This window comes from Mustela lutreola, chromosome 12 (assembly GCF_030435805.1).
Source record: "Mustela lutreola isolate mMusLut2 chromosome 12, mMusLut2.pri, whole genome shotgun sequence".
Classification (NCBI taxonomy): Eukaryota; Metazoa; Chordata; class Mammalia; order Carnivora; family Mustelidae; genus Mustela; species Mustela lutreola.
The window spans coordinates 5,095,520-5,121,287 of record NC_081301.1 but is presented as its reverse complement, the minus strand read 5'-3'; the positions used below and the strand labels follow the sequence as shown (position 1 = coordinate 5,121,287).

Sequence of the window (25,768 nt, the reverse complement as noted above, 5' to 3'; positions counted from 1 at the left end):
GTGCTCCAGGAGGGGCTAACATTGCAAACTCTTCCCAGATCTACCAGGTGCTTGCTAGGACCTGCCTTGGCTCAGGGGAGGGAAGGGGATCAGGGGAGCTGGGGCAGAGGTGTTTCGGGGCGGCCTAAGGGTCTGATTGAGCTCTCTCAGCTGGTTTGTCCTTCCCTAGAAAGCTGGGAGCACCGAATGGCAGAGAAAGGGGGAGAGAGCTGGGAAGGGGTATGGCTCTTTCTGGACATGTGGCACAGCTGGGGAGAGGGTCTGCCCCTGACCTGCCGCGTGACCGTGAACCTCAAGTCACCACTGATGGAGGCCAGGTCTGGCCTCACCTGTAGAGATGCATCTGGGAAGCCTCTGGAGCCCTGGACTTGGCCTGACTGTGGGGTGCCATGCGGTGTCCCACAAACACCCAGGATCCCCAGGATAGTCGGCAGGAAATGGTATCCCTTTCTGGGTGGCCTTGGATGAGACTCGCTTCTCTGAGGCTCACTTGCTCAAAGGTAGATGGGAAGAGCAACATTCCCCGGTCCTAGGACCCTTGGGGACTAAGAGATGCCGTGGCCATCAGGCGCCCAGCACCGGGCAGGACCTGCTGGTGGCAACCCCAGCCCCCACCAAGACCCCAGGCGCAGCCCCTCACCTGGATGAGGCGGCCCTGCTCGCTCTGCAGGGCGCTGAGCCCCTGGCCCAGGGTGCCGAGGCCCTTCCGCAGCCCGGTGCACTCCGCCTGCAGCTCCGAGGCCCGGGCCAGCAGCCGGGGCAGCTGGTCCGCCAGGGTGTCCAGCAGCTCCCGCTCCTGCTCGCCGGCCAGCTTTGGCTCCGCCCGGTGCTCGGCCAGCGCCTGCAGCACGGTCGCCTGGGCGCCCTCCAGGCGGGTGAAGCCGTCGGTGAGGTCGGGGCAGCGCGGGTCGATGAGGATGCTGAGACGCGAGCTATCGGCCCTCTCCACGGTGACCAGGGCACTGTTGGCACCTGCCGGCCCGGTGCTGACGACGGGCGGGGGTGCCGTGCCTGGCGCGTGGGTGTGGTTCAGGAAGAGCACAGCGCCGGTGACGGCCACGGCCAGCAGCACCGCCAGGGAGAGCAGCACCGTGCACAGCACGTAGCCGCAGCTGGGCCACTGTGGGCGGGCCCCGCACACATAGACACAGAGACAGACAGACAGACGGACAGGAGAGAGAAGGGGCAGCATCAGGGGCGGAAAGGGGCTTCTAGCTCTGCCTGGGGAGGGGGGTCCAGGCAGCCTCAGGACGGGGCCTCTGGCCTTTGGGAGGCCTGGGCGAGACTCAGAGGGCCCTCTTCATGGGGACAAGGGCAAGGGAGTCCTACAGAGAAGCAGAGATGAGAGACAGAAGCCCAGAGGGGAGTCAGAGAGCCCAGGACCAATGATACAGCAAGTGCAAGGGAGTGAGAGATGCAGGAAGCTGGAGATGGAGAGGACGAAAAGAGAAACTGAGGCAGAAAGGCAGAGAGACCTTTGGAGGGCCGACCGCCCTCCCCTCACTGCCCCTGCCCTGATCCACGTAGCCTGCACGAGGCAGGCACACCTCCCCCATGCAGCCCTCCTGGGTGGGTCACGGCTGCAGGTGAGGGCTCCCACAGCCTCGGGCCCCCGCGCTGCCACTTCCAAGGGTGGGGGGTGACCTTGGGTGAGGGACCTCACCTCACTGAGCCTCGGTGTTCTCACCTGTAAAATGGAGGCAATAACGGCGCGCCCTGCCCCACACGTGGGTGCCTGCCGCGCAGACTCAGGAAGAGAGAGCTGTAACGGTGACAGCAACCACGCTCAGAATTGTCACACTGTCATAGCAGAATGAGCACCCGTCACTAAGTTTTCCACCTGCAGCACCCAGAACCCAAGTCCCGAAGCCTGGGCAGGCCTGCGAGGCTGCCAGGCATGAGTCCCCGGGGCGCAGGGGGCCGCCCAGCCCCTCCTCTCCTCTTTCCTCCCCTCTCCGCAGAGCAGGCTAATGCCAGGCACCCTGGAAAAAGGTGCCTCCCTCCCTTGAAGGAGGTGGGGGCTGGGCCGCCTGGCAGCTGTGCCCCCCAGAGCAAGAAAAGGGGGGGGGAGGTAAAAACTGAGTTCCTTGGGGTCTACCCGCTAGAACCAAGGGGGGCAGCTTATCCTTAAAGGAGGCGCACCCCATGCTCGCTGTACCAGATTGTTCACAGCCCCGAGGGAGCCCGCAGCGCGGCCACAGAGCCGGTGCCACGTGGGGGACAGGAGGCCCAGGAGAGCCCAGGGCCTGCCCAGAGTCGCATAGCAGACGAGACATGAGCTCCGACTCGACCCCCAGCCCCCTGCCTCCTCTCGGGGCCAAGCCCCTTCTCCAGCTGGCTTTCCCCCACATTTACAACTTTAGGAACTGGAGATGCGTCTTGGCAGGAGTCGGTACAGGACGCATTTGGAGCCGCGCCTGGCCTACTGTGCGTGTGCGGTAAATATTAGCAGCTTTTACTACGGTGATAGATGCGCACAGAGCACCCGGAGGTGTTTGTTCTTTGTTTTCCACCCAAAGTGTTACTTCTGTATGTCAGCGATGCTGGGAGGCACCTTCCCATATTTCCACATTGTAACGTCTCCGACAGTGGGGGCTCCTACAGCTGAAATCAACCCCTGCTTTCCCAGCGACACATGGAATAGTGTATCCTCTTACACAACGCCGCTTACTACGAGAAAGCACCATCGAGCAAGCAGCCTGTTCTGCACAAGTTCAGATTCTACAAGTAAGTCCTGAGTCTCCTAATTGGCATCAGAGGAAGGTGGGGCCGGGGCCGAGTTGCAGGACAGAAGCCCCCCTCCTCCAGGAAGGGGGCCGTGCTGCTGGCGAGATGAGGGAGAGACGTCCTTAGCCGGGCCCTGCAGGGATGATGCCCCAGGACTCAGCGCTTCGCCCTCCTCTCTCCACACCCTCCCCAGGCGGCCCATCCATCCCAGGTTCCACACATCTCCAAGGTTTGCTCCTGCCAGACCTGGACACGTGAGCTCCCCACATCAGCTCCGCACCGGCTGCTCCCTGAGCCTGAGGCATCTGCTGTCCCTGCTCCCCTTCCTAATTCCCTCTCTTCCTTCAGGGCCCAGCTAGATGCCACCTCTTCCAGGAAGGCTTCCAAGACTGTCTCCCCAGCCCTCCCCACCCCAAGCTAGTTATGGAGAGGCTCCTACCCCATGTTCCCACGACCCTCGCTCCCCCCTCCCCCGTGGTGACACTCATCCAGACACAAGACCGTCATTCTCTTTGACTTCATTCGCCTACTTGCTCAGACACCCATTCCACGTTCACTGGATGTCCCCTGGAGCCTGGCTCCAGGCCAGTCCCTGAGGATTGGGGTGGCAGTTGTCCTAGCCCTGCCCTGGGGGAGCCCATGTCCCCTGGATGGCGATTCTCCGCCTGTGTGGGGCGTGGATCGCTTTGGGAACCTCTGAAATGTGTGCACACAAGGACGGCTCAGTTGGCAAGCCCCAAGCCCGGGAGACTTACCCTGGGCCACGGGAGCCCCCAAGGGCAGGGCCGCTTGCCTGGCACGGAGCAGCTGCTTGTTGGATGGATGGAAGGAAAGCAGATGGACCAGGTCACTTCCCGGTGACTGCGCTCACACGGAGGGGCAGGGCAAAGCTCTTCCGACAACCGTGTGCGGCAGGGCAAAGACTCATGACCTCCGCGCTGAGCCCTGGACCCCCGACGCAAGGCCACCTCTAACCCCGCACCCCCTCTGATGGCCTCGCCCAGAATGAAGGCAGCCTCCAGGTCTGCCCCAATTCCCCAGTCACCTGCAGGTCAGAAACTTCCAGATTATCGCTGCCATTCCTTGTCCCCAACCCTGAAACCTCTGAACGACCCCTGGCTCCAGTTAGATTCACTTGGCAGATGGGAAAACTGAAGCTCGGAGAGCCGGAGACCCCTTCCCAAGGTCACACGGGAGGCACACGGGAGGGCCAGCCGGGGCCGGTGGCCGGAATCTGCTTGCCTCCCACCACGTTCTTCCCTCCGTCTGGAGCGTGAGTGGGGCTTGCGAGACAAAGCTCTGTGTCAGCAAGTAAGTCCCTGTCAGGCCCCTCCCGGAGCCCGTCGGGAGACACCTTGCCCCGAGCAGCTCTGAGCGCCGTCCTCCAACCGAAGAACATTAAAGTCCCCAGCTGGCAAGCCAGAGCGGCCAGCCCCGTCCCCCCGCGTCTCCAGGACCCTCACCCTCTCGGGCGCCTGCTTCCACCCAAGCTCCAGGTCCCTGGAGGGAAGGCAGAGGGTGGCCGGGAGGGAGAGGCTTGAGAAAGCTGCAGGGGGTCCCCTGAGGGGCTGGGGATGATGGAGTTGGATGGAAACAGGCCACTCAGCAGAGGAGAATTAGTCTTCTGAGATCACCTTAAGCATGAAGTCCTGCTCACTTTTACAGGCTGCTGTTTACGTGTCTGGCAAAGGAATCTGCCTGAGATAATAAGGGGTGGCCTCTGGGGGGCGGGCAGCCCCAACCATGCCGCGGGGCTGGAGCTCATTAATGAGCCCCGGGCCGGTCGTGGCCGAGCAGGGCGCACGCCCTGGGGTCCGCAGGACGCCACAAAAGTGCGCGGGGCAAGGAGTGGGGACTCTGGGAAGCTGTCCCAGGCAGTGGGCACACGTGGAGCTAGGAGCCCCGGGTTCGAGGTCCACTCTGCCCTTAACTGCTTGTGTGAACCCCCAGCTAGAGGGACGTGCCCTCATCCCCTGTGTGACCCCCCCAGTGCCGGCCCAGGGCTGGTGGCTTCTCAGGAAGCCCAGACCAGGGGAGGACCAGACGGGGGGCTCGTGCCTGGGGACGCAGGAGGGAGGAAGCCACAAAGATGCCCCAGGGAAGGGGGAGGGGCTTTCCAGGCCGCCTCTCTGTGTCCCCGGCCTCAGAGGGGCCCCTGGGGTCCTGCGGGGGACAGGAGCACTCAGGAGGGAGGGACGCACCACATTGATGCTTTGTTAGCCAAACAGGCCAGCCTGGCCTGCTCCTTCCTTGTCTGCTAGGCGAGCCTGGGGGGCAGTAGCCTGGGGCGGACGGGATTCTACTCCTTATAGCACAGCAGGAAGAAGAAAGCGTCCCTCTAGGGGGAGGCCAGGCAAAGTCAGATCCAAATGCAAGCGGTTCCGAGCCCCCCACTCCCCCCCGTCTCGTAGGAGCACCCCATCCGGAGGCAGGGAGGCCATTCATCATGACAGAACAGCCTGGTGAGGCTGTGGGCTGGGAAGACCAGAGGTGGGTGATGTATGGGCAGGGGCGCGGCAGGGAGGGGCTCTCAGGCACGGAGCTGCAGGGGGCGGCCCGGAGCCCCTGGGGGCGTCCTCCCCACCTCCACCCTGGAGCCCACATCTCCCCCTCCCACTGGCTAACTTGGAGCTCCTGGTTCTAGCCGGACTCAGGGTGGGGGGTCCCAGAGATCTCCTAAAGTGAGGGGCTGGTTGTTCGGCTCAAAATTCTGGGGTCCCAAAGACAGGAAGAGGACCTACTAGCTTGTTCTATGAGTGCCGAGGAGAACCCCCTGTCCTGCTAGGCTCTCTCCAGGGCATCCCACCCTGAGGGGCATTGAAGCCTCGGGCCACAGGGAAGGTCCTGGGGGAGTGGCTGAAGGGGACAAAGGGACAGGACCTGGAGAGCTACCCAAGTCCACCTGGGGGCTCCAAGCTCCCCACGCTCTGGCACTCATCAGGAAGCACGCAGCTCTGGGTCTATTTTGGGGGGCGGGTCTCCATGTTTCTTGGGAGGGTCTTTCTCCCTGCCCGCCCACAGCTCCTGGCCTCCTGGATGTGCCCCCAGCCCGCCAGCACCACACCAGGTTCTGTCCATCCCCTGACCCGAGCCCCCCGGAGAGTCCCACCTGGGGACGACACCAACACCACCACCCCCCCAAAAGCCGGAGTGTTGCTGAGCTCCCCCTCTTTCCCCCCACCGACACCCAGCCAGCCTCCCGGCTCTGTCCCCGTGCCCCCAGGCCTGCCCTGGTCTAAGCCCCCTCACCTGCCTCTAAATTACTGTGACCATCTCCCCACCGGCCTCCTGGCCACCTCCCAGCCCCACCAACTCATGCCCCATGAAGCCGCAAAGGACCCCTCCCGAAGGCCCCGCTGAGACCCCTCTAGAGCGACGGAGGCCTCCTGCCCTCCAGAGCAGGTTCCACTGGGCCCCTCAGGTGGGGGCCCCTGCAGGCTCCACCCCCCCACACACACCCAGTTCTTCCCACCTGCCTGGCTCCTTCCCTGTCCCCCAGCACACTTCGGTCTCCCTCCCGGACGGATCTGACAAATACCGTCCAGCTTTAACCTCACCTCCTCCGGGAAGCCGTCCCTCCGCACTCCCACCCTACCGTATGTCCCAGCCACCCCGCCAGACTGGATAGCGAGCTCCGTGGGGCAGGGCCAGGCCAGGAGGAGGGCACAGAAAAGTGACAGAAGGGAGTCCTTGGCCAGTCGTCCCTGGGGGTCTCTTCTCCTCTCCGCCTTTCCCAGCCCCCCCCCCAACCCGGTGACCTCCACCGGAACCCCAGGGAGGCAAGAGGACAGACGCTAAATACTACCTGACTTGTGGGTTTCTTTGTCCCCCTCATGAGACTCCGAGCTCCCTGCTCCCAGGTTCCCAGCTGTGCATCCCAGCTGAGGCGGTGACTCTGAAAACAGTCCCCGGGTGAATGCAATGCAGCGGGGTTTAGGTTAGACGTCGGGAAGAACTTCCCAATGAGGATTTCGTTTTCCTTCTGCAACGTTTCGAGAAGCTTCGAAAGGACCAAGAGGCACTGCTTGGGATTGCCAAGGTTGACCTCCCTGGGGGGTGCCGTGACTCGAGGGCTGCTCAGGAACGAGCCCCCGCCCAGGAGGAGCCAGTTACAGGGTGACTTTCTGCCCCTACACTCCAGGAGAGAAGAATCATGTCTATTTCTAGATCTTTTCATCTGAGCGACTCCAAACTGGCAACTTTTCCACCATCATCTCCTGCCCCAGGGGTGAGAGAGCCCCTTCGTTCTGCAGGCAGAGAGGGGAGTAGGGAGCTTGTCCAAGGTCACCCAGAGAAAGAGGAGCTGAGTGCGGAGGGGTCAGGGGCAGAGCGGCCTGAGATGGTCCCCAGAAACAGCAACATGGGACACTTCATGGGCAGCAGGAGCCGTGAGGGTCCCGGGGAACGCCGAGGCCTGCCCACCAGGACTCTCCCCCTGGAATTACATCACACAGCTGAGCAGACCGAATGAGGGAAGGACAGCCAGCCGCTCCTGCCTTCCTCTGCCCGCCAAGGCTCCTCCAACACCTGGGAGGCCCGGGGTTCAGGTCCTGGCTCTAGCTCCTTTACGCTCAGTTTCCTCATCTGTCAAATGGGTTGATGATCCCCACTGCCAACCTCCCAGGGCAGTTACAGCTAAGAAATGAGAGGCGTAGAGAGAGAGATGAGCCCGGCTGCTGCTCCAAGTATGGCAAAGGGCCTCTGTTCTCCCAAAGGAGGTGGCCCTTCTGGTGGGAGTTGGGTGGTCAGGTCACTCTCCCTGATGGGCAAAGGGAAGTTCGGGACACTGACAGCCTGCAGAAGGGAACAGGCTGCAGTAAGGCCTGCCCTCCTCACTTGACCCTCCGAGGAGCCCTTGTGAATCCAGGAGGAAGCAGGAACCGCTGTTCTCATTTTGCAGGTGGAAAAGCCTAGACCCAGAGAGGGGGAGTAACGTCCCCAGAGTCACACAGCATGCGGATGCCAAGGCAAAACTAGGAACGAGGGAGGAGAGAAGGCCAGACCTAAGGGAGGAAGTCTAGAGGGACCCAGAACAGCAAGGCTCTCTCCTTCTACACGGAGCACAGGAAAGGCCTTGCCTCTTATTGAAGCTTCCAATGAGCCTGAGGGGGACGCAGGGGACAGCCTATCTACATGCTGGGTCACCAAAGGAGTGTGAAGGGGAGGTGGTGTTAGATATTGGCCCTGAGCCCCTAGGGCCACAAGCCCTTAGCTGCCTCTGATGCCAAAGGGGCAGACAGCTGGGCTCTGGCTGGTGGCAGCTGGAATACGTGTCCCCAGGCAGCAACAGAGGGAGGCCCTGAAGCCACAATTCAAATAGATCCCCCAGAAGCCACCTCCCCCTGAGACACAGCAGCACTGGCTGGCTCCTCACCCACAGCGCCTGGCTGAGGCTTCATGAGTTCAATTCAGCACATAGCCCTAAGCTCCCACCCCGAGCTGCGTGGAAGGGCAGGAAGGAGCCTGGGCCTCTGGGGGAGGAACTAGAGATGGGAGTCCAGAAGAAGCATGTGTCCAAAGGGGGCTCCGGGTAGAGGAGGGACCTGGGACAGAGGAACAAGGCAGTAGTTGGGCAGCACAGGCTAAATGCTACCAGGACTTTGATACATAGCCAGGGAACATCAGGGAAGACTTCCTGGAGGAGGCAGCATCTGAATAGGTTTTGAAGTACATGTAGGACTTCCCTGAGCCAAAGCAAAAGAATGTGTGTGTGTGTGTGCACACACGTGTGTGCACACACATTGGGGATGTTGGTAGAGCCAACAAGATGACACTGCAAAGGTCTGGAAAGGGGCAGCCTAGTGTAGTAGGCCTGGGGCTTGACAAATGACAAGCAGTCAGTCCCGGGAAGGGGGCTAGTGGGAAAGGAGAATGGGTACAGTGCTAAGAGAGTAAAAAGGGAAAACAAAGGAACAGACCACCTGGGAGGCGCTGGGAGCTGCTGGGCTCAGACCTGGGTTCGAATCCTTACTCGCCTGCAACACGCTATGTGACTCTGAGCACATGCCTCAACCTCTCTGAGTCCCATCACCCTGGGATGTGGGACTGTGCATCCCTGCCGAGCCCCCAGGCTGCTGCAGGAAGGGAGGTTCTGCTGATAGTTGGGAAGGAGCTTTGCACCCTGTAGAGGGCTGGGCCCCCACACCGCGGCACTGTCCCTCCAGACAGAATGAGAGTGGCAGCCCTGTAGAGCGAGGGCCCATCAAGGCGCATCCCTGCCACCCCCCCTCCTGTCACTGCAAACACAAACAGCTCTTTCCCCAATGACATCTGTCTGGGAGAAATTTGAAATTTAAAACGGGCAGTCCCATTATTTGCTCTCCTTGGTGAGCGGGCCTCTTCGTCTTGCCTGCCTGCCCCAGTCCCTTGGCAGCGCGGCCTGGGGCAGCCCCAGGGCTGTCCCTCCACTCCACTTCGCATCTCCAGCCCCTCTCTGACCGGCCCTGGAGCTCTGCCCTCACCGCTCCCCTTTCCAGTGCACCGCCCTGGGCACCCTCCAAGCCCGCCCACTCCACTGCCCCAGAAGAGGCAGCAGGAAGGGTGGAATGAACATACCCAGCACCACAGACCCAGGTTCAAATCCCAGCAGAGCCTCGTGGCCTCTGGCAGGAGCCACCCTCTCTGAGACCTGCTTTTCTTGTCTTAAAGCTGGAGAATCATCATACCCAGGGCTTCTCGCATGAGACAAAAATGTATTGATCCTTTACTGTAGAGCGGGAGGGGTGGCTGTTTAAAGTGTGAGCATTGATGGGAGATGCAGGGGATGGGCACCCTGGTCCAAAAGCTGGGGTTACCCTACCAGCCACCTGGCACAGGGTGGTGCCCACAGTGGACACCTAGCAAGGGATTAAGGTGCCCATTGTAGAGGTGAGGAGACAGACACTCAGAGAGGGGTGTGATTCGTGTGCACCCACAGTTTGCTAAAGGGCTGGTCAGCCTGTGAACTAGAGGTCCCCTACTCCCTCTGCTCAGGCGGGCACGGGGAGGCTGTTGGAGGCACAAGAGGGCCCTCTGCCACAGCGCCCGGGTCCTGCAGGGGTGCTGCCCCATCCGCACCCCGAACCCCAAGTTCAAGCCTCTTCTGGAGGAGGAGGAGAGGAGGGCGCCGCCTCGCCCCAGGCCTCCCTCGCCTCGCGGGGTGCACCCCAAACTCCAGCCTTCAGCTGGACGCCCACCCCGCCGGCCGGAGCGGCCACCACCTCGCCAACCGCGCGGGCTCCGTGTCCCCACACCCCGGACCCGCGCGTACCTGCGGCTTGTCGCGCGGCCGGTCCTCAAGTTGGGAAGCGCCGCCCATGGTCTTCCACCGGTCGTTGACCATCTTCCGGCAGGACTGGCGGGGGCGCCCGGCCGGGCGCGCCGCTGCGGAGCCCAAAGACGCCGGGGTGGGCGCGGGCTCGGGCGCGGGGCGCGTTCCGCCCTCCAGATCCCCGCCTGGAGGCCCCGCGCCGGCTGGCCCGGGCCGGCGGGCGTGCGTGTCCGGGGATGCGCGGGTGAGGACGGGGTGCGCGGGTGTGCGCGGGTGAGAACGGGAGCGGGAGCGCGAGAGCAGCCAGCCCGCCAGCCCGCCCGCCGCTCGCGCTGCGCGCCGTCCCCGCTCCCGCGCCTCCCCCTGCGCGCTCCTCTCCCTCCTCCCTCCTCCCTCCTCGCTTCTCAATCTCCGTGTCTTTTTTGTCTCGGACTCTCTTTGCCTTTTATTGCTCCCCCCGGCCTCTCTCTCTCTCTCTCTCTCTCACATACACACATACACACATACACCGCGGCCAACCATAGTTCAACTTCACCTCCAAGAAAGCCCAGATAAAGGGGCAGAACCCGCCAGGGGCCAGCCGGGAGGTGGCAAAACGCCGCGGGCAGCCCGCCTCCTGCCGGCTCCCGGGGGGGCCAGGGAAACCCGAGCGAAGCCTCCTCGCAAACTTCCTCCCGGGCCGGACGCGTCCCAACTCACCGTGCGCGGGGGGCGCGGCGCCGGGCGGGCCCAGGGGTGCCCCTGCCGGGCCGTCGGGCGTCTCCCGGCAGCCGCGCCGCGCTCCTCCCGCTTCCTTGGGGCGCAGGGCTCACCCCGAGACCGGGGCGGGGCAGGGGGTGCGGGCCCGCCGGAGTGCGCCCCCCCCCCCCGAGTCTCTGAGGCCTCGGTCCGGGCTCCGGGGCAAGTGCGTCCGTTCTGGAGTCTCGAGCTGCTGGGACCTTCCCCTCCGGATCCCGACCCCGTCCCGGCCCGGCCGGAGTCCGCGACCCTGGATCCTGGCGCTCGCGGGCCAACAGCTGGCCCGACGCCTCGCTGTGCAGGCAGTCCAGGGGTCCCCGCCGCCACCGCGACAGCCACCGGCGCCGCGGTCCCAAGTACGAGCGGCTCCGCGCTCTGCCCGCGCTCGCGGCCGACCGCCCGCGTTCCCCAGGCGCGCCCCGCACCGTCTCAGCCCCCGCCTCCTCTGCCCGGGAGGGGAGGGATCTGTGCCGGGAGGGGGCTTCTTAGCGGCCCCCTCCCACCAGCAGCACTTTTAAAAGCATTTAATCCGCCCGGCGCAGCCTTCGGAGGTAATCGACAAAGTCCTTAATCTGCGCCGTTAACGAGCTGCTATTGTGGCTTCTGACCGGGAGGCGCCCACACGGCCCGACGCCGCGTTCTCGGCGGGCCGCCCCCTCTCCAGGCCGCCGCAGGAGCCGGGACGACTGCCCCTCCCCCACCCCTTTCTCCTATCCCTTCTGCTCCCCCCAGCTTCAGAATAGACACCCCCATTCCCGCCCCCCGCTTCTCCCCAAAGCTGTTTTCCGGCTCCTGGGGAGCCTTGGCCCGCCACGCTGTTCCCTGGCACCATCTTCGTCTCTTCCCCACCGGCTGCCAGTCTGTCGCCCCATCTTCGTCCCTCTCCCGGCCCCTCTCCAAGCCCCAGACAAGCGACGCAGGCGGCCCGGAGGTGGGGGCCCAGCCCAGCCTGCGAGGTCGCCGCGCCCTGAGCGGGGAAAGCCGGGAGACCCCATGCCCTGAGCCATCTGAGCAGCTGTCACTCACCCACCCGCAGCTGGGTTCACAACAGGCCAGCTGTTTGTCCCTACCTTCCTCTTCCTTTAAGGGCTGCCCAACCTGCAGACCCACTCCGTCTGCATCCCAGAGGGAGGCTGTCTAGGTTGCTGGACAGGATCCCACAGCACTGGCTGAGAGGCAGGGGACCAGCGTGGAGTCCAGGCTCTTTCAGGATGGCACCCTTTCCCCCGGGCCCCTTTCCTATGGGTTCCAGGGATTGGCAGGTAACCTGGGGTGGGAAGGTGGGGCATCTGGCTTGGGCAGAGGGTTGTGGCGGAAAGCACAGAGCCCTGGCTGTGAGGCCTGGGGCAAGCTATTGCTCCTCTCTGAGCCTCAGTTTCCCCATGTGTGCCAACAGGTTAACAGCACCCTCTTCGGAAGAGCTCTTGTGGCGCTCTGAGAGACGGTGCATTGAAGAACTTGAGCACATTTCAAACTCTCCTGCTATGACCTTGGGCAGATTTCCTGTCTCCTCTAGCCTCAGTTTCCTCACTGAAGAAATCAGGACCTCCCCCTTCATGATGGGAAAGTGTGACATTTACAGGCAAGTCTGCAAGTCTTTACAGGCAAGGGACTGCAAGTCTGTGACTCCGATACAGGGAGAGGATGTGAACTCCAGATGTGTCTCTGAAAAGACAAAAGCTCACCCTGGGGCAGAGCCCTGAACTGAGAATCTGAGGGCGCCGTGATGCCGAGGGTGGTGAACAGAGGTTCGGGGCATGTGCTCTGAATGGGCAGGGGAAGCATCCTGAAGAAGCAGGGGCATGAGCCAGGCCTTGAAGGCGGGATGTCTGGCCGCTGGGCGAGAAGGCGTTACAGCAAAGGCAGGGCGTGGAGAGTGAGGGCCGGTGGGCCGCGTGGGCAGGTGCAAGCTGGAGGCTGCCGCCGGGGGCTCTGCGCCCGGGCCTGCCTAAGGACGGTTGCACAGGTAAGCAGGGGCCACCTAGCGGCTCCTCCAGGCACTGCTTGCTGCGGGGTGTCTCACCTGCTCCGGGGCAGACCCCTCACTTTCTCCGCCCTTGAGGGCGTGCAGTGAGTACCTGTGCCAAGGACGATCTCCACCTGTCACCCCTCGGCACCCCAAGACAAGAATCTGTCCTGGTGCGGCTCTGGCAATGAGCCTGCAGGCCTTTTCTCTGTGCTTTACACACCGTATTCACCTGACCCGCTTGGGGCAGAGTGTCAGGGAGAGGGGACGACCACCCTCAGCTCGCTGACCTCGTGATCTGTGTAAGAAAAATCGAAGCTGACCTCACAGAGGGAACAGTCCCTTCTCCTTTCCCTTGTGACAGAGCTAGCGTCCCCAGAGCCCAGGAGGAGCACAGGTGTACTCAACTGGCCAGGGCAGGATCCAGGCTATCTGGGGACCAGCCAGGACCTGGGGGAACCAGGACTCAGGACCCCAGGTTGCATGGCATAGGCCTGAGGCTGTCCCGGCACCCCAGCACAGTCCCTGGGCATCCACTCACCCTCCTCCCTCTGGCTCGCCAATTCCACACGTCCCTACTTTCCCTGCCCGTGTCTGCCTAGACACAATGTTGGTCCCACAAACAGAAAAAACTGTCTGGGATTTCAGTGCAAATTCCAAAAAGACTGATCCGTCCTGCTTGTCGTTTGGGGTCAAAACATCAATTGTAGACCCTCAGCAGGCCAGGGACAGCTGGTGCCCACCATAGTCTGATGGAGGTGCCCACCATAGTCTGATGGAGGGCATGGCCGTGGGGGTCCTCCTGATGCAGGACACCTCTGTTAGCAGGGAGTGGTGCAGGGCAGTGAGTCACGCTGGCACTGGAGGGTTGGAGAAGAGAAGCAATGAAGAAGAGAAGAGATGGCCAGGGGCATCGGATGTCAGCATTCAGGGTTCTGGTTGTTCAAGGGCTACAATCTGTTAAGCACCTCCCCCACCCTCAGGTCCCTACTAAGCACCCTGCACTCTCCCTCCTAAGTGGGAGCTACTGTAATCCCCATTTCATGGATGGGAAAACTGACTCAGGAACGTTACATAAACTGGTATAATGAGCAGCTTGCCATTCCGCATTTTCCATAGGCCAAATACATTCATTAGGGATATATTTTATATTATGTAATCCTCATCCACATCCTCTAGGTGGGACCAGTTTGCATGCCCATTTTATAGATGAGGCAACTGAAGGTCAGAGAGGTTAAGTCCCTTAGTCGAGATCCCTCAGCAAGGGTTGGGGCCAGAACTGGAACTCAGGTCTCTACACGGCCACCCCTCTCTCTGACACTGGCTCTTGTCCTCTTCGTCATCTAGAGCTGTCCCGAGACATGCAGTGATGTCTCAGCAGCGGCTCCACAAACGTGGGCCGAATGTCAACGGTGCTTGGCTCGTGGCGCCTGGGGGTCCACCCGGCCAGGAGTTCGGGACCCCTGGCCCTCATCCAGGCAGCCTCTGCCCCGCACTGCCAAGGGCACTGGGCTCTTGCTGTAAAGCTGTTTCAACTTAACTCTGACAGTCACATTTATCATTAAAAATAAATTTATCTTGGCTTCCTGTGGCATGGAAAGCTACTGTGCAGTGATTCAATGGGCTTGTCACCCCTCACGGTTAGGCACGGGGAGCTGAACAACTGGATGGTCTCCAGCGCCGGCTCCTCATTTTCTGCGGCTGGAGCCAGAAATGTACAGTGGGCTGACATTTAATTTAGAATCCAACATACCTTGACATAAACCTATAATACAAAGACGGGGGCGGGGGTGGGGGCTGCCAAGGCTGGCGGGGGGGGGGGTGGAGGATGGGGGGAGCCCAAGTGACAGGGTGGATTTCTTTCTTTCTTTTTATTTTTTATTTTGCTTTGTCAACACTGAGTGGTGATGACAGTCTAGAGGCCGCCATCAAAGGCGAAAATTAGCATGGAGCGGACGTGTGTGTGTGAGTGTGTGAGTGTTGATGTGCCGTGCAGGGGCGGTGGGGCTGTGCCCCGAGTCCACGGGGGTGCCGTGTGGCGTGTCCTGAGGTCCGTCGGGCAGGTGTAACCAGAGACAAGTGAGCCGAGGCCAGGTCCTCCGGGGCTAGGACTGGAGTTCGGGAGCAGTTCCGTCATTATGGGCAAGAGGGCACCTGCCTGTTTGTCTCGGTGCCTCCAGCCCTTCCCCGAGACCCTCTGACACATAGTCCATCCTCAATAAACACAGAGCCGTCAAGGACAATGTTATTTTAAAAGCTAGAAGCAGAGGTCTAGTTTTCTATGCAGCAGAAAATCCTGATAGACCATTTAGGTGTGAAAAGCTGAGGCTTAAGGCTGGCCCAGGAGGGGAGAGCAGGACACCGGAGGGAAGCCAGAAACCCCGGAGAAGCATGGTTTCAGCAAAAGCAGCCAGAGAGGAAGAGGGAAGAGAGGCCATGCGGGGCCCAGGAGTGGGGGGTAGACTGGCCTGGGACTCTCAGAGCTGGTGCAGGGGTGTGTGCGCTCGCAGAGAGTGGTTTTCAGGAATGTGCTGTAGAAGGATGCCTTCTGTCTTTGGTGCTTCAAAAAATGGAAGGGGAGAACCCCACCCCACGCCAAGGTCAGCACCAGACAGAATGAAGGGTCCAGCTACAGGAGGGGAGGGCAGGAGGTCCAGAATTCAGCCCAAGTAGAAAATCCGCCCAGCAAGTGACCTGAGCTTGAGTCATTTCAATTTTCGTTCTAGAGCACTCACAACAGCTACCATGTTACCGAAAGCCCGGTGCCGTGCCGGCCGCCGGGATTTCCACCAGGAGATCTCCCTGGAACCTAAGAGGCAGCTGCCGTGATTTATTTTCCCCATTTCACAGATAAAAGAAACAACTGGTGTACATGAAGGTCAAAGATGTTGTTCAAGGTTAGGCATCTCGCGAACATCACAACTTGAGGTGGAGCTGAGCAGAGGGAGGGGGGGAAGCAGGCTCCTCGCCAAGCAGAGAGCCCGATGTGGGCCTCGATCTGAGGATCCTGGGATCATGACCTGAGCCGAAGGCAGATGTTTAACAACTGAGCCACATTGGCACCCCAAACCTCTTTTCTGGACCATACACGCTGTAAGGTACTGTATACATCAAGGTCCCTAGAGTGCTAACCCCAGGGTAATTATAGGCCTTTATTTCTTCCAACTCACTCATGGTGGCGTGTTTCCCAGTGTGTTTTGTAATTTTGGATTGTGCGTGCTATCTTTGTCAGAACTTTATTGGCGGGAATCTGGTGTGTCCTGGGCTGTGAGTTCAGCTACCCTGGATTTGCTTTTGGTTCAGGGAGGCGTCTGAAGACACCCCGAACTAAGGGCCATTTTCAATGCTCATCTTGTGCATAGAATAAATTCAAACCAAATTTTCACGAGAACAGGCCTGCAGGTGTTTACCTGGAGCAGAAACTCTTTCCCTATCAGATGGGCATCTCCACGCGGGGGCCCTGCCTCCTGCTGTTTCTGGTCTCTGTTCATGTCCCTCATTCGCGTTTTCGCTAAACACTGGACAGGATGTTTGTTACATCATACTTGGCGTTTGTAGGCTTTTGGTGGTCTGTGTCTAGTCTACTGTATCGCTGACCACAAACGTCTCTTCTCTGGTGCCTATTTTCCTTTTCTTAACTTTAAATAAATGAAGTCTAGGGGTGCCTGGTTGGCGCAGTGGGCTAAGCATCCGACTCTTGGTTTCAGCTCAGGTCACGATCTCAGGGTCGTGACATCAGGCCCCGTGTTGGGCTCCGTGCTGGGCGTGGATCCTGTTTGAGATTCTCTCTCTTCCTCTCCCTCTGCAGCTCCCCCCCCCCCCGCCACACGCTCTTTCTCTTTCAAAAATAAACATAAAATAAAGTCTAATATCCATATACTAAAACACACAGATCTTAAGGGTAAGGTTTGGTTTGGACTACTGTGCCAGTCACGTTTATTGTTCTGCAAAGTTCCGCTTGCCCCTTTCCCAGTCACAAATGCCACCCCTCCCCCCTCCACCACCCCCCCATCCCACCCAGTTCTGATTTCTTTTTTTTTTTTTTTAAAGATTTTATTTATTTATTTGTCATAGAGAGAGAAGTGAGAGAAAGCACAGGCAGACAGAATGGCAGGCAGAGGCAGAGGGAGAAGCAGGCTCCCCGCCAAGCAAGGAGCCCGATGTGGGACTCGATCTCAGGACTCCGGGATCATGACCTGAGCCGAAGGCAGCCGTTTAACCAGCTGAGCCACCCAGGCGTCCCCCAGTTCTGATTTCTATGGCCAGAGCTTCGTTTTGTCTTTTCTGAAACTTTATGTCACGGACTCATGTGGTATGGACTCTCTTGGGTCTGACTTCTCAGATGGAAGCATCCGGGCTGCCATGTCTACCAGCGACGTGCTCCTTTCTGTTGCCAGTGCTGTTCCCTTTATGGCTCGGCCGCCGTCCGCGTAAAGGTGGCCGCACATTCAGGCTGTGTCCACATGAGGCTGTTAAGAACAGGGTGGTCGTGCCCGTTGGGACGCATGTCCTGGTACCCACGAGCACACGCTCCTTGGGTGTATACCCAGGAACAGAACGGCAGGATGATAGAGCAGGAGAAAGGTGAACTTGAAAAGAAACAGCTTTCCAAGGTGACACCCCACGAGCAGTACCCGGGGCACGGGTGCCACGTATCTCACCTGCTTTTCTCCCATGGCTTGTCTGAGATCCTCGGTGCATCACGTTGTCTCTACTATGTCTGCGGAACCCCGTCTCTCAATCACTCCCACCCTTCTTTCGCTAACTGGGTCATTCAACAAACACTGACTGCAGTCCCCCGCCCTCCCCCTAGCTCCTGACCCCACCGCCCAAGTTCATGGGCCCTCGGGACATGCATGGCATTTGGTCTGCAGGCACGGCTCTGCCCCAGACGGGTGTCCTCCATCCCCATTGGGCCCGTCTTCAGGCAGTGGCAGGAGAGCAGCTGGGCTGTCATTTGCGTCGCTGAGGACACTGGCGTCTTGGTCAAACCTCGTCCTCGTGTTTGTGTTAGCGTGTCAATCACTGCTCTAGCTCCCCCCAACCCTGGTCCAGCTGCGTGGCCCGGCCCCCGCCGCCACCCAGGAGCAAAGGGATGGGGCCCTTAGGAAAAAACATAGCCAAATTTATTTCAACGTGGCTGTGCCGTGGCCAAGGCCGGCTGGCAGCGTGCAGAGAGAATGAAGGCACAGCCCGGACTCCATGAGAACAGGCCCGTGGTCACCCATCCATGGGGAAGCATCTCCCTGTCACCCTCCTGGCTTCCGCATCACCTAACTTGGCAACCAGGTGGGTTCCGTCCTCTGGGTCCCGGGGGGGTGTGCCCTGGCTCTGTGCTGCGCCCTGGGTCCCGGGTTTCCTGGAGCCCAAGGCCCTGGCATGTGTGGTTCCAGGTGCCCCCCTCTCATGCTTCAGGTCTTGCCTGGAGGGCAGGGGAGGCTGGAGAGAGAGGGCCCAGCCGGCAGACAGACCTCGGGTAGCACTCCGCCTGGACGCCTCCTGGGAAAACTTCGTCCCAAATCTCAGAGATAGTTTCAAAACAGGGGGCTGTCCTACAGAGGGGCTGGTGGAGGCTGAGAAGACTGGGAGGAGCTGGTGTTTGAAGGAACCTATTATGGAAGGCCGGGAGGGAGAGCTCTCCAGGGCGATGGGCCAGCAGATGCAAAGGTCCTGAGGTAGGAAACAGACTGGCATGGTAAGCCATGACAACGGGCCCTGTGGGAGAAGCACAGTGAACAAGGAGGGCCGAGGTGAGGTCAGAGAGGGGAGGAGGGATGATACAGGGCAGGGAATGAGTTTGGGTTTTACACTAATGATGAGGTGGGAGCACAATGTTTTCACGAGTGCATTTTAGCTGCCGTGTCAAGGACAGGCTCCGAGGGGGTCTGGGGGGGCGGTGGGCAGGGACCCGGGGGACCTTGCTTGTTCTCACCTCTGGTGAGGAGTGGAGACAGCTCAGAGGGGGCTGTTAGTGGCAGAAAGAAGCAGACCCATATGGGACAGCAGAGTTGGGGGGACCCGTTTGAATGTACAAATATGCAACACGGGCAGGGAAAGGGGCTTGGCGGTGTTTTGTGGGCAGGCCCTTGGGCTCAAGATGGGAAAATATTAGGATCCCTACCCTCAGGGACACTCAGCACTCACTGTTCCAGAATGCGCCAGACCTGTAACCACGGCCTCTGGCTTCTTCCCCGGGGGCATCCCTCGGCCAGGGGGCTGGGAGCTGGAAGGATGGAGGATAAGTGTCGCTGCTCCCTCACCCCTGCCGGCTGCCTTCCTTCCCCGCTGGCTGGGATCCTGAGAAGCCCCTCTCTGCTTCTCAGGGAGCCACTGCTCAGGGCCAGACCCTGTGCCTGCAGGTCCCATCCATTCTCGAGACCACTCTGCAAATTCCCATGTGACCCATTAGGTTTGTAGCTCCTCCTGCTTTGATGCCCCCGGCACTGGCCACGGCAGGTGGGCTGCTGGAGGCCACAACAACGGTGTCTGTGCCCCAGTGACCAGGTCTTGCCCTTGACCCAGAGAAGGGCTTCAGGCTAAAGCCATGCTGTACCAGACAGAGGTTTTATACACACATTTCTTAACCTGATAGTGAAAATTTCCCATTTCTTGAAAATTCAAAGCTCACCCTGATAGCTAGGCCTATTAATGATGATCTTAGCTAATACCTACGGAGGCTGGTCTGTGCGCCGGGCACAGAACTCGGCATGCTGCACGTGCTAAGGCACCTAACCCTTACAGGGACCAGCAGTGAAGCCCTATTGCTCTCCCCATTTACGGAAGAGGAAGCTGAGGCACGGGCCGGTCCTACAGCGGTAGACTGGAGATTTACAGCCGGGTCTTCAGACTCCAGAGTCGGGGTGGGAAGTCGTGGTGTTTGGAGGTCCCTCCCCCTTATCTTTAGACGTTTATTTCTATGTTCTAGTTGCTGCGAACCCCACACCTCGCCCTCCCTTGCCCTGGGCCTCGCTAATTACTTCCTTAGGGTGGATTCCCAGGAACAGAATTATGGGGTCGGAGGGCAGGACCATCTTTAAGACTCCTCATCCCTGTGGCCCCGCTCTGGCCTTGCTTTTGGAATCTCTCGCCTTTTTTCCCACACTGTCTGGAGCCCAGCATCGTTGGAAAGCATCGGGCTTGGCCTCCCTCTGCCCAGCCCCCAGCTGCCCGAGTCTGCTGCACCTGACCCGCCGCCTGACCTCCTGAGGGCCTGCAGAGGAGGTCCGGGCCTCTCGGTGAGGCAGCATTCTTCCAGAAAGGACAGGGGAGGAAGCTCTTACTAGAGGAACTGCGGCTGCTCCTGTCACAGAGTAGGGGCTTGGTTAGGATGAAAGACGGAAGGAAGGAGGGAGGAAACAAGCCAACAAGACTCCTAGACTGCCTGGGCTGACTCCAAGTTGTAGAACAGCTCCTTGTAAAGCAGCCGCTCCTGGACGTGGGGGGCGGGCCAGCCGAGCCCAAACCGAGACCCAGACTGGCTTTGTTTGTAGCCCAGCAAGGCTGGTGCACCTGGGGTATCCAGCTGACTTGCAGTTAACGCAAAAGGGGTTTTTGCTCTAAGAGTTCAGGCAGAGAAATGAGGCAGGGTCGCCTGGGATAGTTGTCCAGGCTGTGCCCTGCACAAGGCTGAGAAAGGTTGCACGGTCTGAGAAAGGCACCTTTTTAAAATTTACTCAGAGGTACCAAATGGGATCGTGGGGCCCCACGCAGAAGAGTTGGCACATGGCCAGAAGAGGAGAACTGGGGGTGGCATGATCTGAGCTCACCCAGAATGTTCCAAGGCAGCAGAAATTTCCAGGCAAGACTGTGAGGCTCTGGGCACAAGAGTGTGTTTGAGGGCCAGCAAGGGTCCCCTCTGAGACAAGCCCGTGCTGCTGGGCCTGCCCTCCTCCCACAGTGGACCTTGCTGAGTGTTACCTAAACCCTAGCTTTGGGGAGCAGGGGAAGGAGGGCCCTGCCCCGAGTCCCTGCTCGGTGCCTGGCGGTCGGCAAGGCAGAGTTCCCTCCAAGGCACCCAGGCAATGGGAAAGAGCAGGGAGTGTGGGGGCCCCGGGGAGATGGGCTCAGGACTGTGCAGGGGAGACGGCCCCAGCTCCGTTCCGCCCAGAGCCGCATGCCTGAGCCAGCAGCTCAGAGCCGACAGCCATGCTCTAATCCCGGCCCGGGCTGGTGGCTGCCCCCAGCCAGGAGGAGAAAGCGAGCCACCCGGAAAGCTGGTTCGGAGTCCCCATTAGTCGTGGATGGCATCATGGTGCTACCGGCAGATTATCCACACCCGGCTGGTCCCCCGCGGCCGGCCCCGGCGCCCCGAGAGAAGGCAGCTAGCTATTAAGGAGATTCATGGGAAGGGGAGGCGGGGAGGAGGGCTAATCAAGCCTCCTGATTGTAATTGTCCGAAGGTGCTGGCCTCCCTTGTGAACGTGCCGACCGCAGCCTTCTCCCTGCTGGGACCGTGCCGCGTAATGTTCTTTTGACATAACTCTATTTAAATTCAGATTTCCATCATCCCCCAGAGGACCGGGCAAGAGAGCTGAGCTGCGTGGTATAAGCCGGGAAAGGATTAGATGGGGTGGGTGTTATTTTTTCCCTTTTATTTTCCCTTAGTGGTGGAGATGGGCTGGTGGAAGTGGGGCGGTCGTTCTAGAATCCTACGATATCAGAGTCAGAAGGGCCAGGAGAGGCCATTCGGCCTAAATCCCCTCCATGTCCAGCTAGGGAGCCAAGGCCCAAAGGGGACCCAGGACGCCCAGCAAAGCCCCCCACCCCCGACGCCCGACTTCCTGGATTCTTTCCCTGACCAGACCCTGGGGCAGGTGTCCAGGAAAGGCCCGGGGCCTGGGTCTTGGCCCGTCCTGCTAGCTGGCAGGTGGCCAGCCACCTGAAGCCCCCTGAGAGGTCCAGCCCCTTCCCCGCTGCTCTGCGGAGCCCCAGAGGGAGGATGACAGCAGAGCCCCTGTGAGGAATCACGTCTCTCCTCTCTGGAGCACAGCTAGGGCTCCATTTCCTCTGCAGGAGGCCCCTGGGGGTGGCAAAGGCCATGGCCTCTCCGGAGTCGGGGAGGGGGCAGGTGAGGGGCCATCCGTGTCGGGCTGGGCACAGGGCCAGATGGAGAGGCCAGAAATGTGGCTCCCGGGGGAGGCCGGCAGTGGGGTGGGGGTGCAGGCAGGGAGATGGAAGGCTCAGGGGCTGGAGAAGAAGAAGGAGGGGAGGCGAGGCAGGGAGGAAGGGGGAGGGGGCGCAGGCCCTCCTGTCATCCTGATGCCGGCCGGGGGAGGGGGACGCTCAGAGCAGAGGCAGCAGGCATCATGGGAGAGGAAGTTAGTGGCATTTGGGAAGCAACTCCTAGCCTTGGGAATGCCAGAAATGTTCAAAGGAGCATCTGGTTTTTTGTTGTTTTTTTAAAAATTTCCCCCATCATCAACAGCTTGGGTGCTGTGATGGGGGCTGCAGCCCAGCCTGGGTGTCCCCGCTGCCAAGAGGCCTTGCCGCCATGGTGACAGTGACGGGGGGCAGGGGGGCTGGTGCGTGGCCTCCTCCTCCGAGCAGCCAGGCAAAGCCCTAGGGTGCCGGGCTCCTGTCGGACGGCCAGCCGCGGTTTGGTAATTCAGCGATGTAAAGCCTAGGAAGGCCCTTCAGCTCTGCGGGTCCTTGTCGGAGACCCGCAGGACAGGGGCTTCGGGCTGTCGGCCACGGGACTCCAGTCCAATAGGATGTACTAGGACAGTCCATCCTGGGCAAGGGGCGGCTGCGGTGGTCTCCTGCCTTGATCCCAAGGTTCTGGACCCCCACAATTCCTGTCTAGCCCAAGCTCTCTCTCTCCTGCCCTCCTTTGGACCAGAATTTCCTCCCAGCCTGTGCGTGCCCCAACAAAGGCTCACAAAGGCCGAGACACTCCCCTGAGGTTACACTCCAGGAAGTGCCCTCATGGGTGTTGGGCTGCCCACTGTGACCAGTGTGGGCAATGGGTAGAGCCAGGGCTGAGTCAGGTTCCCTGGGTCCCCGCTGTGGTCAGCCAGTCGCCTCTTCCGTCATGCCCTGTGAATGTGAACTCGGTCGAGTCACACCCCGTCCCTGGCCTCAGTGTCCCCATCTGCTAATCGAGTCTGCCTCCCAGGGCACCATGGAGGTCAAGGAAGACAGGGGTTACGAAGTCCCTTGGCAAAGGGGTAACAGATGGGACAGGCGGACGTGGTGAGGAGGCCGGTGGAAAGTCAGCTGGATGGGGTGGGACCCGGGGTCCCTTCCTGGCCAGCACCTGAACTGCCCGCCCAGGCGTGTAGGGGGATAAGGGGCCCTCAGACCCCAAGAAGAAAACCAGGAGGGAGCTGTGCCCGTGTGGTCCGACAGTCCAACACAAGGACCCTGCCCCCCCAGCAGGGTGGCCCAGAAGGACAGGCTTCCTGTGCCCTTGATGGAGAGAGAGGAGGTGAGGGTCTTTGAACACCTCTGTCCAGAGGCCAGCAGCTGGGCACTGGCCGTGGACTCATCCCTTAGCCGACGTGACTGGTTAGAAGGACAAAGGCCAGAAAGAACGGAGGCCAGGGAGGGCTCTGCCGCCTGTGTTGGGGGGCCTCGGACCAGTCAGCTGCCCGCCCCCTAGATGCCAAATGGGACTCTCCAACTCCCAGAATCTTCCAACCACAGAGTCCGCAAACCAGAGAATCTTCGGATCATGAAACCGTGGGCATCCCAGGATGTTTAAGAGAATTTTTTTTTTTTCTAAAAAAGAGAAATCAGTCACGGCAAAAGAATTTGAAAATGCTTCCCAAATGTGAGGACGGCTGATTCGTTCGTGCCATCTTGGAGGGTGGGTGTGGGGCGTCTGGTAGGGGGTAGAACACCGAGGGGGCTGGAGAGACATCGAGAAGCTGCCAGGGCACCTGCTTCCTCTTGCGCAAGAACGCAGAGACGTGACCCACCACTCCAGATGTCGCTGGGCCCCCCCTCCGCCTTTTCCAGCTCATTCCCGTCCCCACAGCTGGGCCCTGCTAGCCTGGGACTCAGCCGTGAGTGACCCGGAGGCAGCCCCCAACCCCCACCCAGCCGCACTTGCAGAATCTGCAAACGAGGGGTGCTCTTCTGTTTTAGCTACAACTCGCGGCTTGCCCGAGCTCTTTCACAGAAGCCCCCCGTCTCACATCAGGGCTATTCTGGGGTGGGGTGGGGTGCTTAAGGGCCCCTGGCTCCCCCTGGCCTCCCCCTGGCCTCCCACGGCCTCTCCAGCCTCCCCCACCCCCACCAAAGTCGTTCTGCAGATCCTGCATCCGTGACCCTGTCTTTCACCCCGGCCTGGGCGCGTGCTCTGTCAGAGCACCCACACTTTAGCACAGAAAGATCACTGATTCTGATTCAATGAGCTGAGCTCCCCGATTCCAGGTGGATCTGATCCCCCTTGCCCCTGGCCGGCAGGCCTGCTCAGGTCTATGAGTGGCCCCGAAGTCAGCTTGCGGAGGCCACTGGAAGAGGACGGGGGGGCCTGTCTGCTCTAAGGACGGGCCCTTCTGTGGGCGGACCTCGGGACACTTGGGCTACCCCCTCCAAAGTGCCACTTTAGGGCCCAGGGGACCAGGCCTGGACCCGAGCAGCGGCTCAACAAATAAGAGTTGAGTAAAGGGCAGGCTGGGGTGCCCCCGCCTGAACCCAGGGTCGGGGTGGTGTGGGGAGTCTTATAGCGAAGCCAGTGCCCTTGGGTGCCAGATGGGTCATTTGGGCTCACGTTTGGGGAGGTGCCAGGTGGCCTTGATGCTGTGCACCCTAAGGGACGGTACCCCCAGGCTGAGCAGGAGCTCCCTCTGGGGCCTGACTTGGTCAGGAAGGGTCCCCTGAAGAAGTGACAAGGAGCAGAGGGGAGGGGGAGGGTAGCCGGTGTGACAGGTGACAAGACAGAGGGACAGAGTCCTGTGACAGGCGAGCAGGGTGAAGACACAGGCACCAGAGGATGATGGGCAGCTCTGCAGGGGGGAGGCGAGGAGAGGGGGAAGGGATGAGCAGGAAGGGGTGTGTGTAGGGGGGGCAGTTGGAGACAAGACCGTCTGTCCCCTGCATGGGACACACTCCCATGGCGGAGGCACTCCCCCTCACTCCCCTGGTGGAGAGAGAACAGGGACTCTCTTAGGTTTTTGGTGTTTGTTTGTTTGTTTTTAAGATTTTATATCTTTCTTTATTCTAAAGCGAGAGCGAGAGAGCACGCAAGCGCTGGACGGGCGGGGCCGAGGAGGGGGAGAGGAGCTGAAGCGGACTCTGGGCTGAGCGCAGAGCCTGATGTGGGGCTCGATCTCAAGACCCTGAGATCACGACCTGAGCTGAGGTGAAGAGTCAGACGCTCGGCCGGCGGCGCCACCCCGGTGCCCCAGGAGACCCACAGCTCTAAACAGGGGCTGGATGCGATCCGGTGGAAGTTCACCCTCATGGAGGCAGGAGACAGCGGGGGGTTGACCAGGGGCCGCTTGAGCCAGGCTGGGCAGGGGGAGAGGGAGCGAGGAGGCCAGTCAGCGGGGCCAGGAGGAGGGGCAGCGCCAGCAACGGGCGAGGGAGAGGCGGGTGTCAACAGTGCTCCCACTCCCAGCCCCAATGGTATCGGGTCCAGGCCATTCCGTGACGGGGTCCCATCACGTCAAAGGGGGACCCCGGGGCCGGGACCCGTCTTGCAGATGTAGATCCCAAGCTCCCTGCTGGACATACGGGGCTGGGGGCAGCTCTTGAAACACACCACAGGGGAGGTCAAGGTGTCGGAGGCCCAGCTGTGGGCTGCCAGAGCCCTGGACGGCGGGGGCATCTCCGCGGCAGGGCACGGAGGGTGCGGGTTCCCTGAAGGAGATGCGGCTGAACGCGGTGGGGCATCTCAGGGACTCAGCCTGACCCTTCCAGGCCACCATCCTGGGCAGGGTGCCTGTCACGTGACTGGGAAGACAGGCCATCAGGAAGGGCTGGTGGGCTCTTTGTGAGAGGCCCCCAGAGACCCCCAAGAATTTTCAGGTGGCTCTGAGAGGAGGCTGTGACCCCAAAGTCCGCGACTGGGGCCCCTCTTACACCGAAGCCTCTGGGGGACCAACCCTGTGCCCCCTCCTAGGGATGACCTCCCAGCTCCA

The 25,768-nt window shown here is 60.7% G+C and overlaps 1 protein-coding gene across 2 annotated transcripts in view; it reads right to left on the bottom strand.

Annotated features, from left to right (window-relative positions):
• Window positions 1-10,141, bottom strand: part of FIBCD1 (fibrinogen C domain containing 1) — a 33,582-nt gene extending 23,441 nt beyond the window's left edge. Inside the window, exons 1-3 of one of the 2 annotated variants that reach the window (XM_059143024.1) lie at window positions 9,977-10,140; window positions 1,688-1,762; window positions 641-1,120 (exon numbers count right to left, since the gene is read on the bottom strand). In XM_059143024.1, the coding sequence (XP_058999007.1) occupies window positions 641-1,120; window positions 1,688-1,762; window positions 9,977-10,048 (627 nt within the window). In that variant the 5' untranslated portion in view covers window positions 10,049-10,140. Of the gene's footprint in view, window positions 1-640; window positions 1,121-1,687; window positions 1,763-9,976 lie in introns of both variants that reach the window. The other variant, XM_059143025.1, reaches the window with a different exon arrangement.
• Window positions 10,142-25,768: the final 15,627 nt, after the last annotated feature.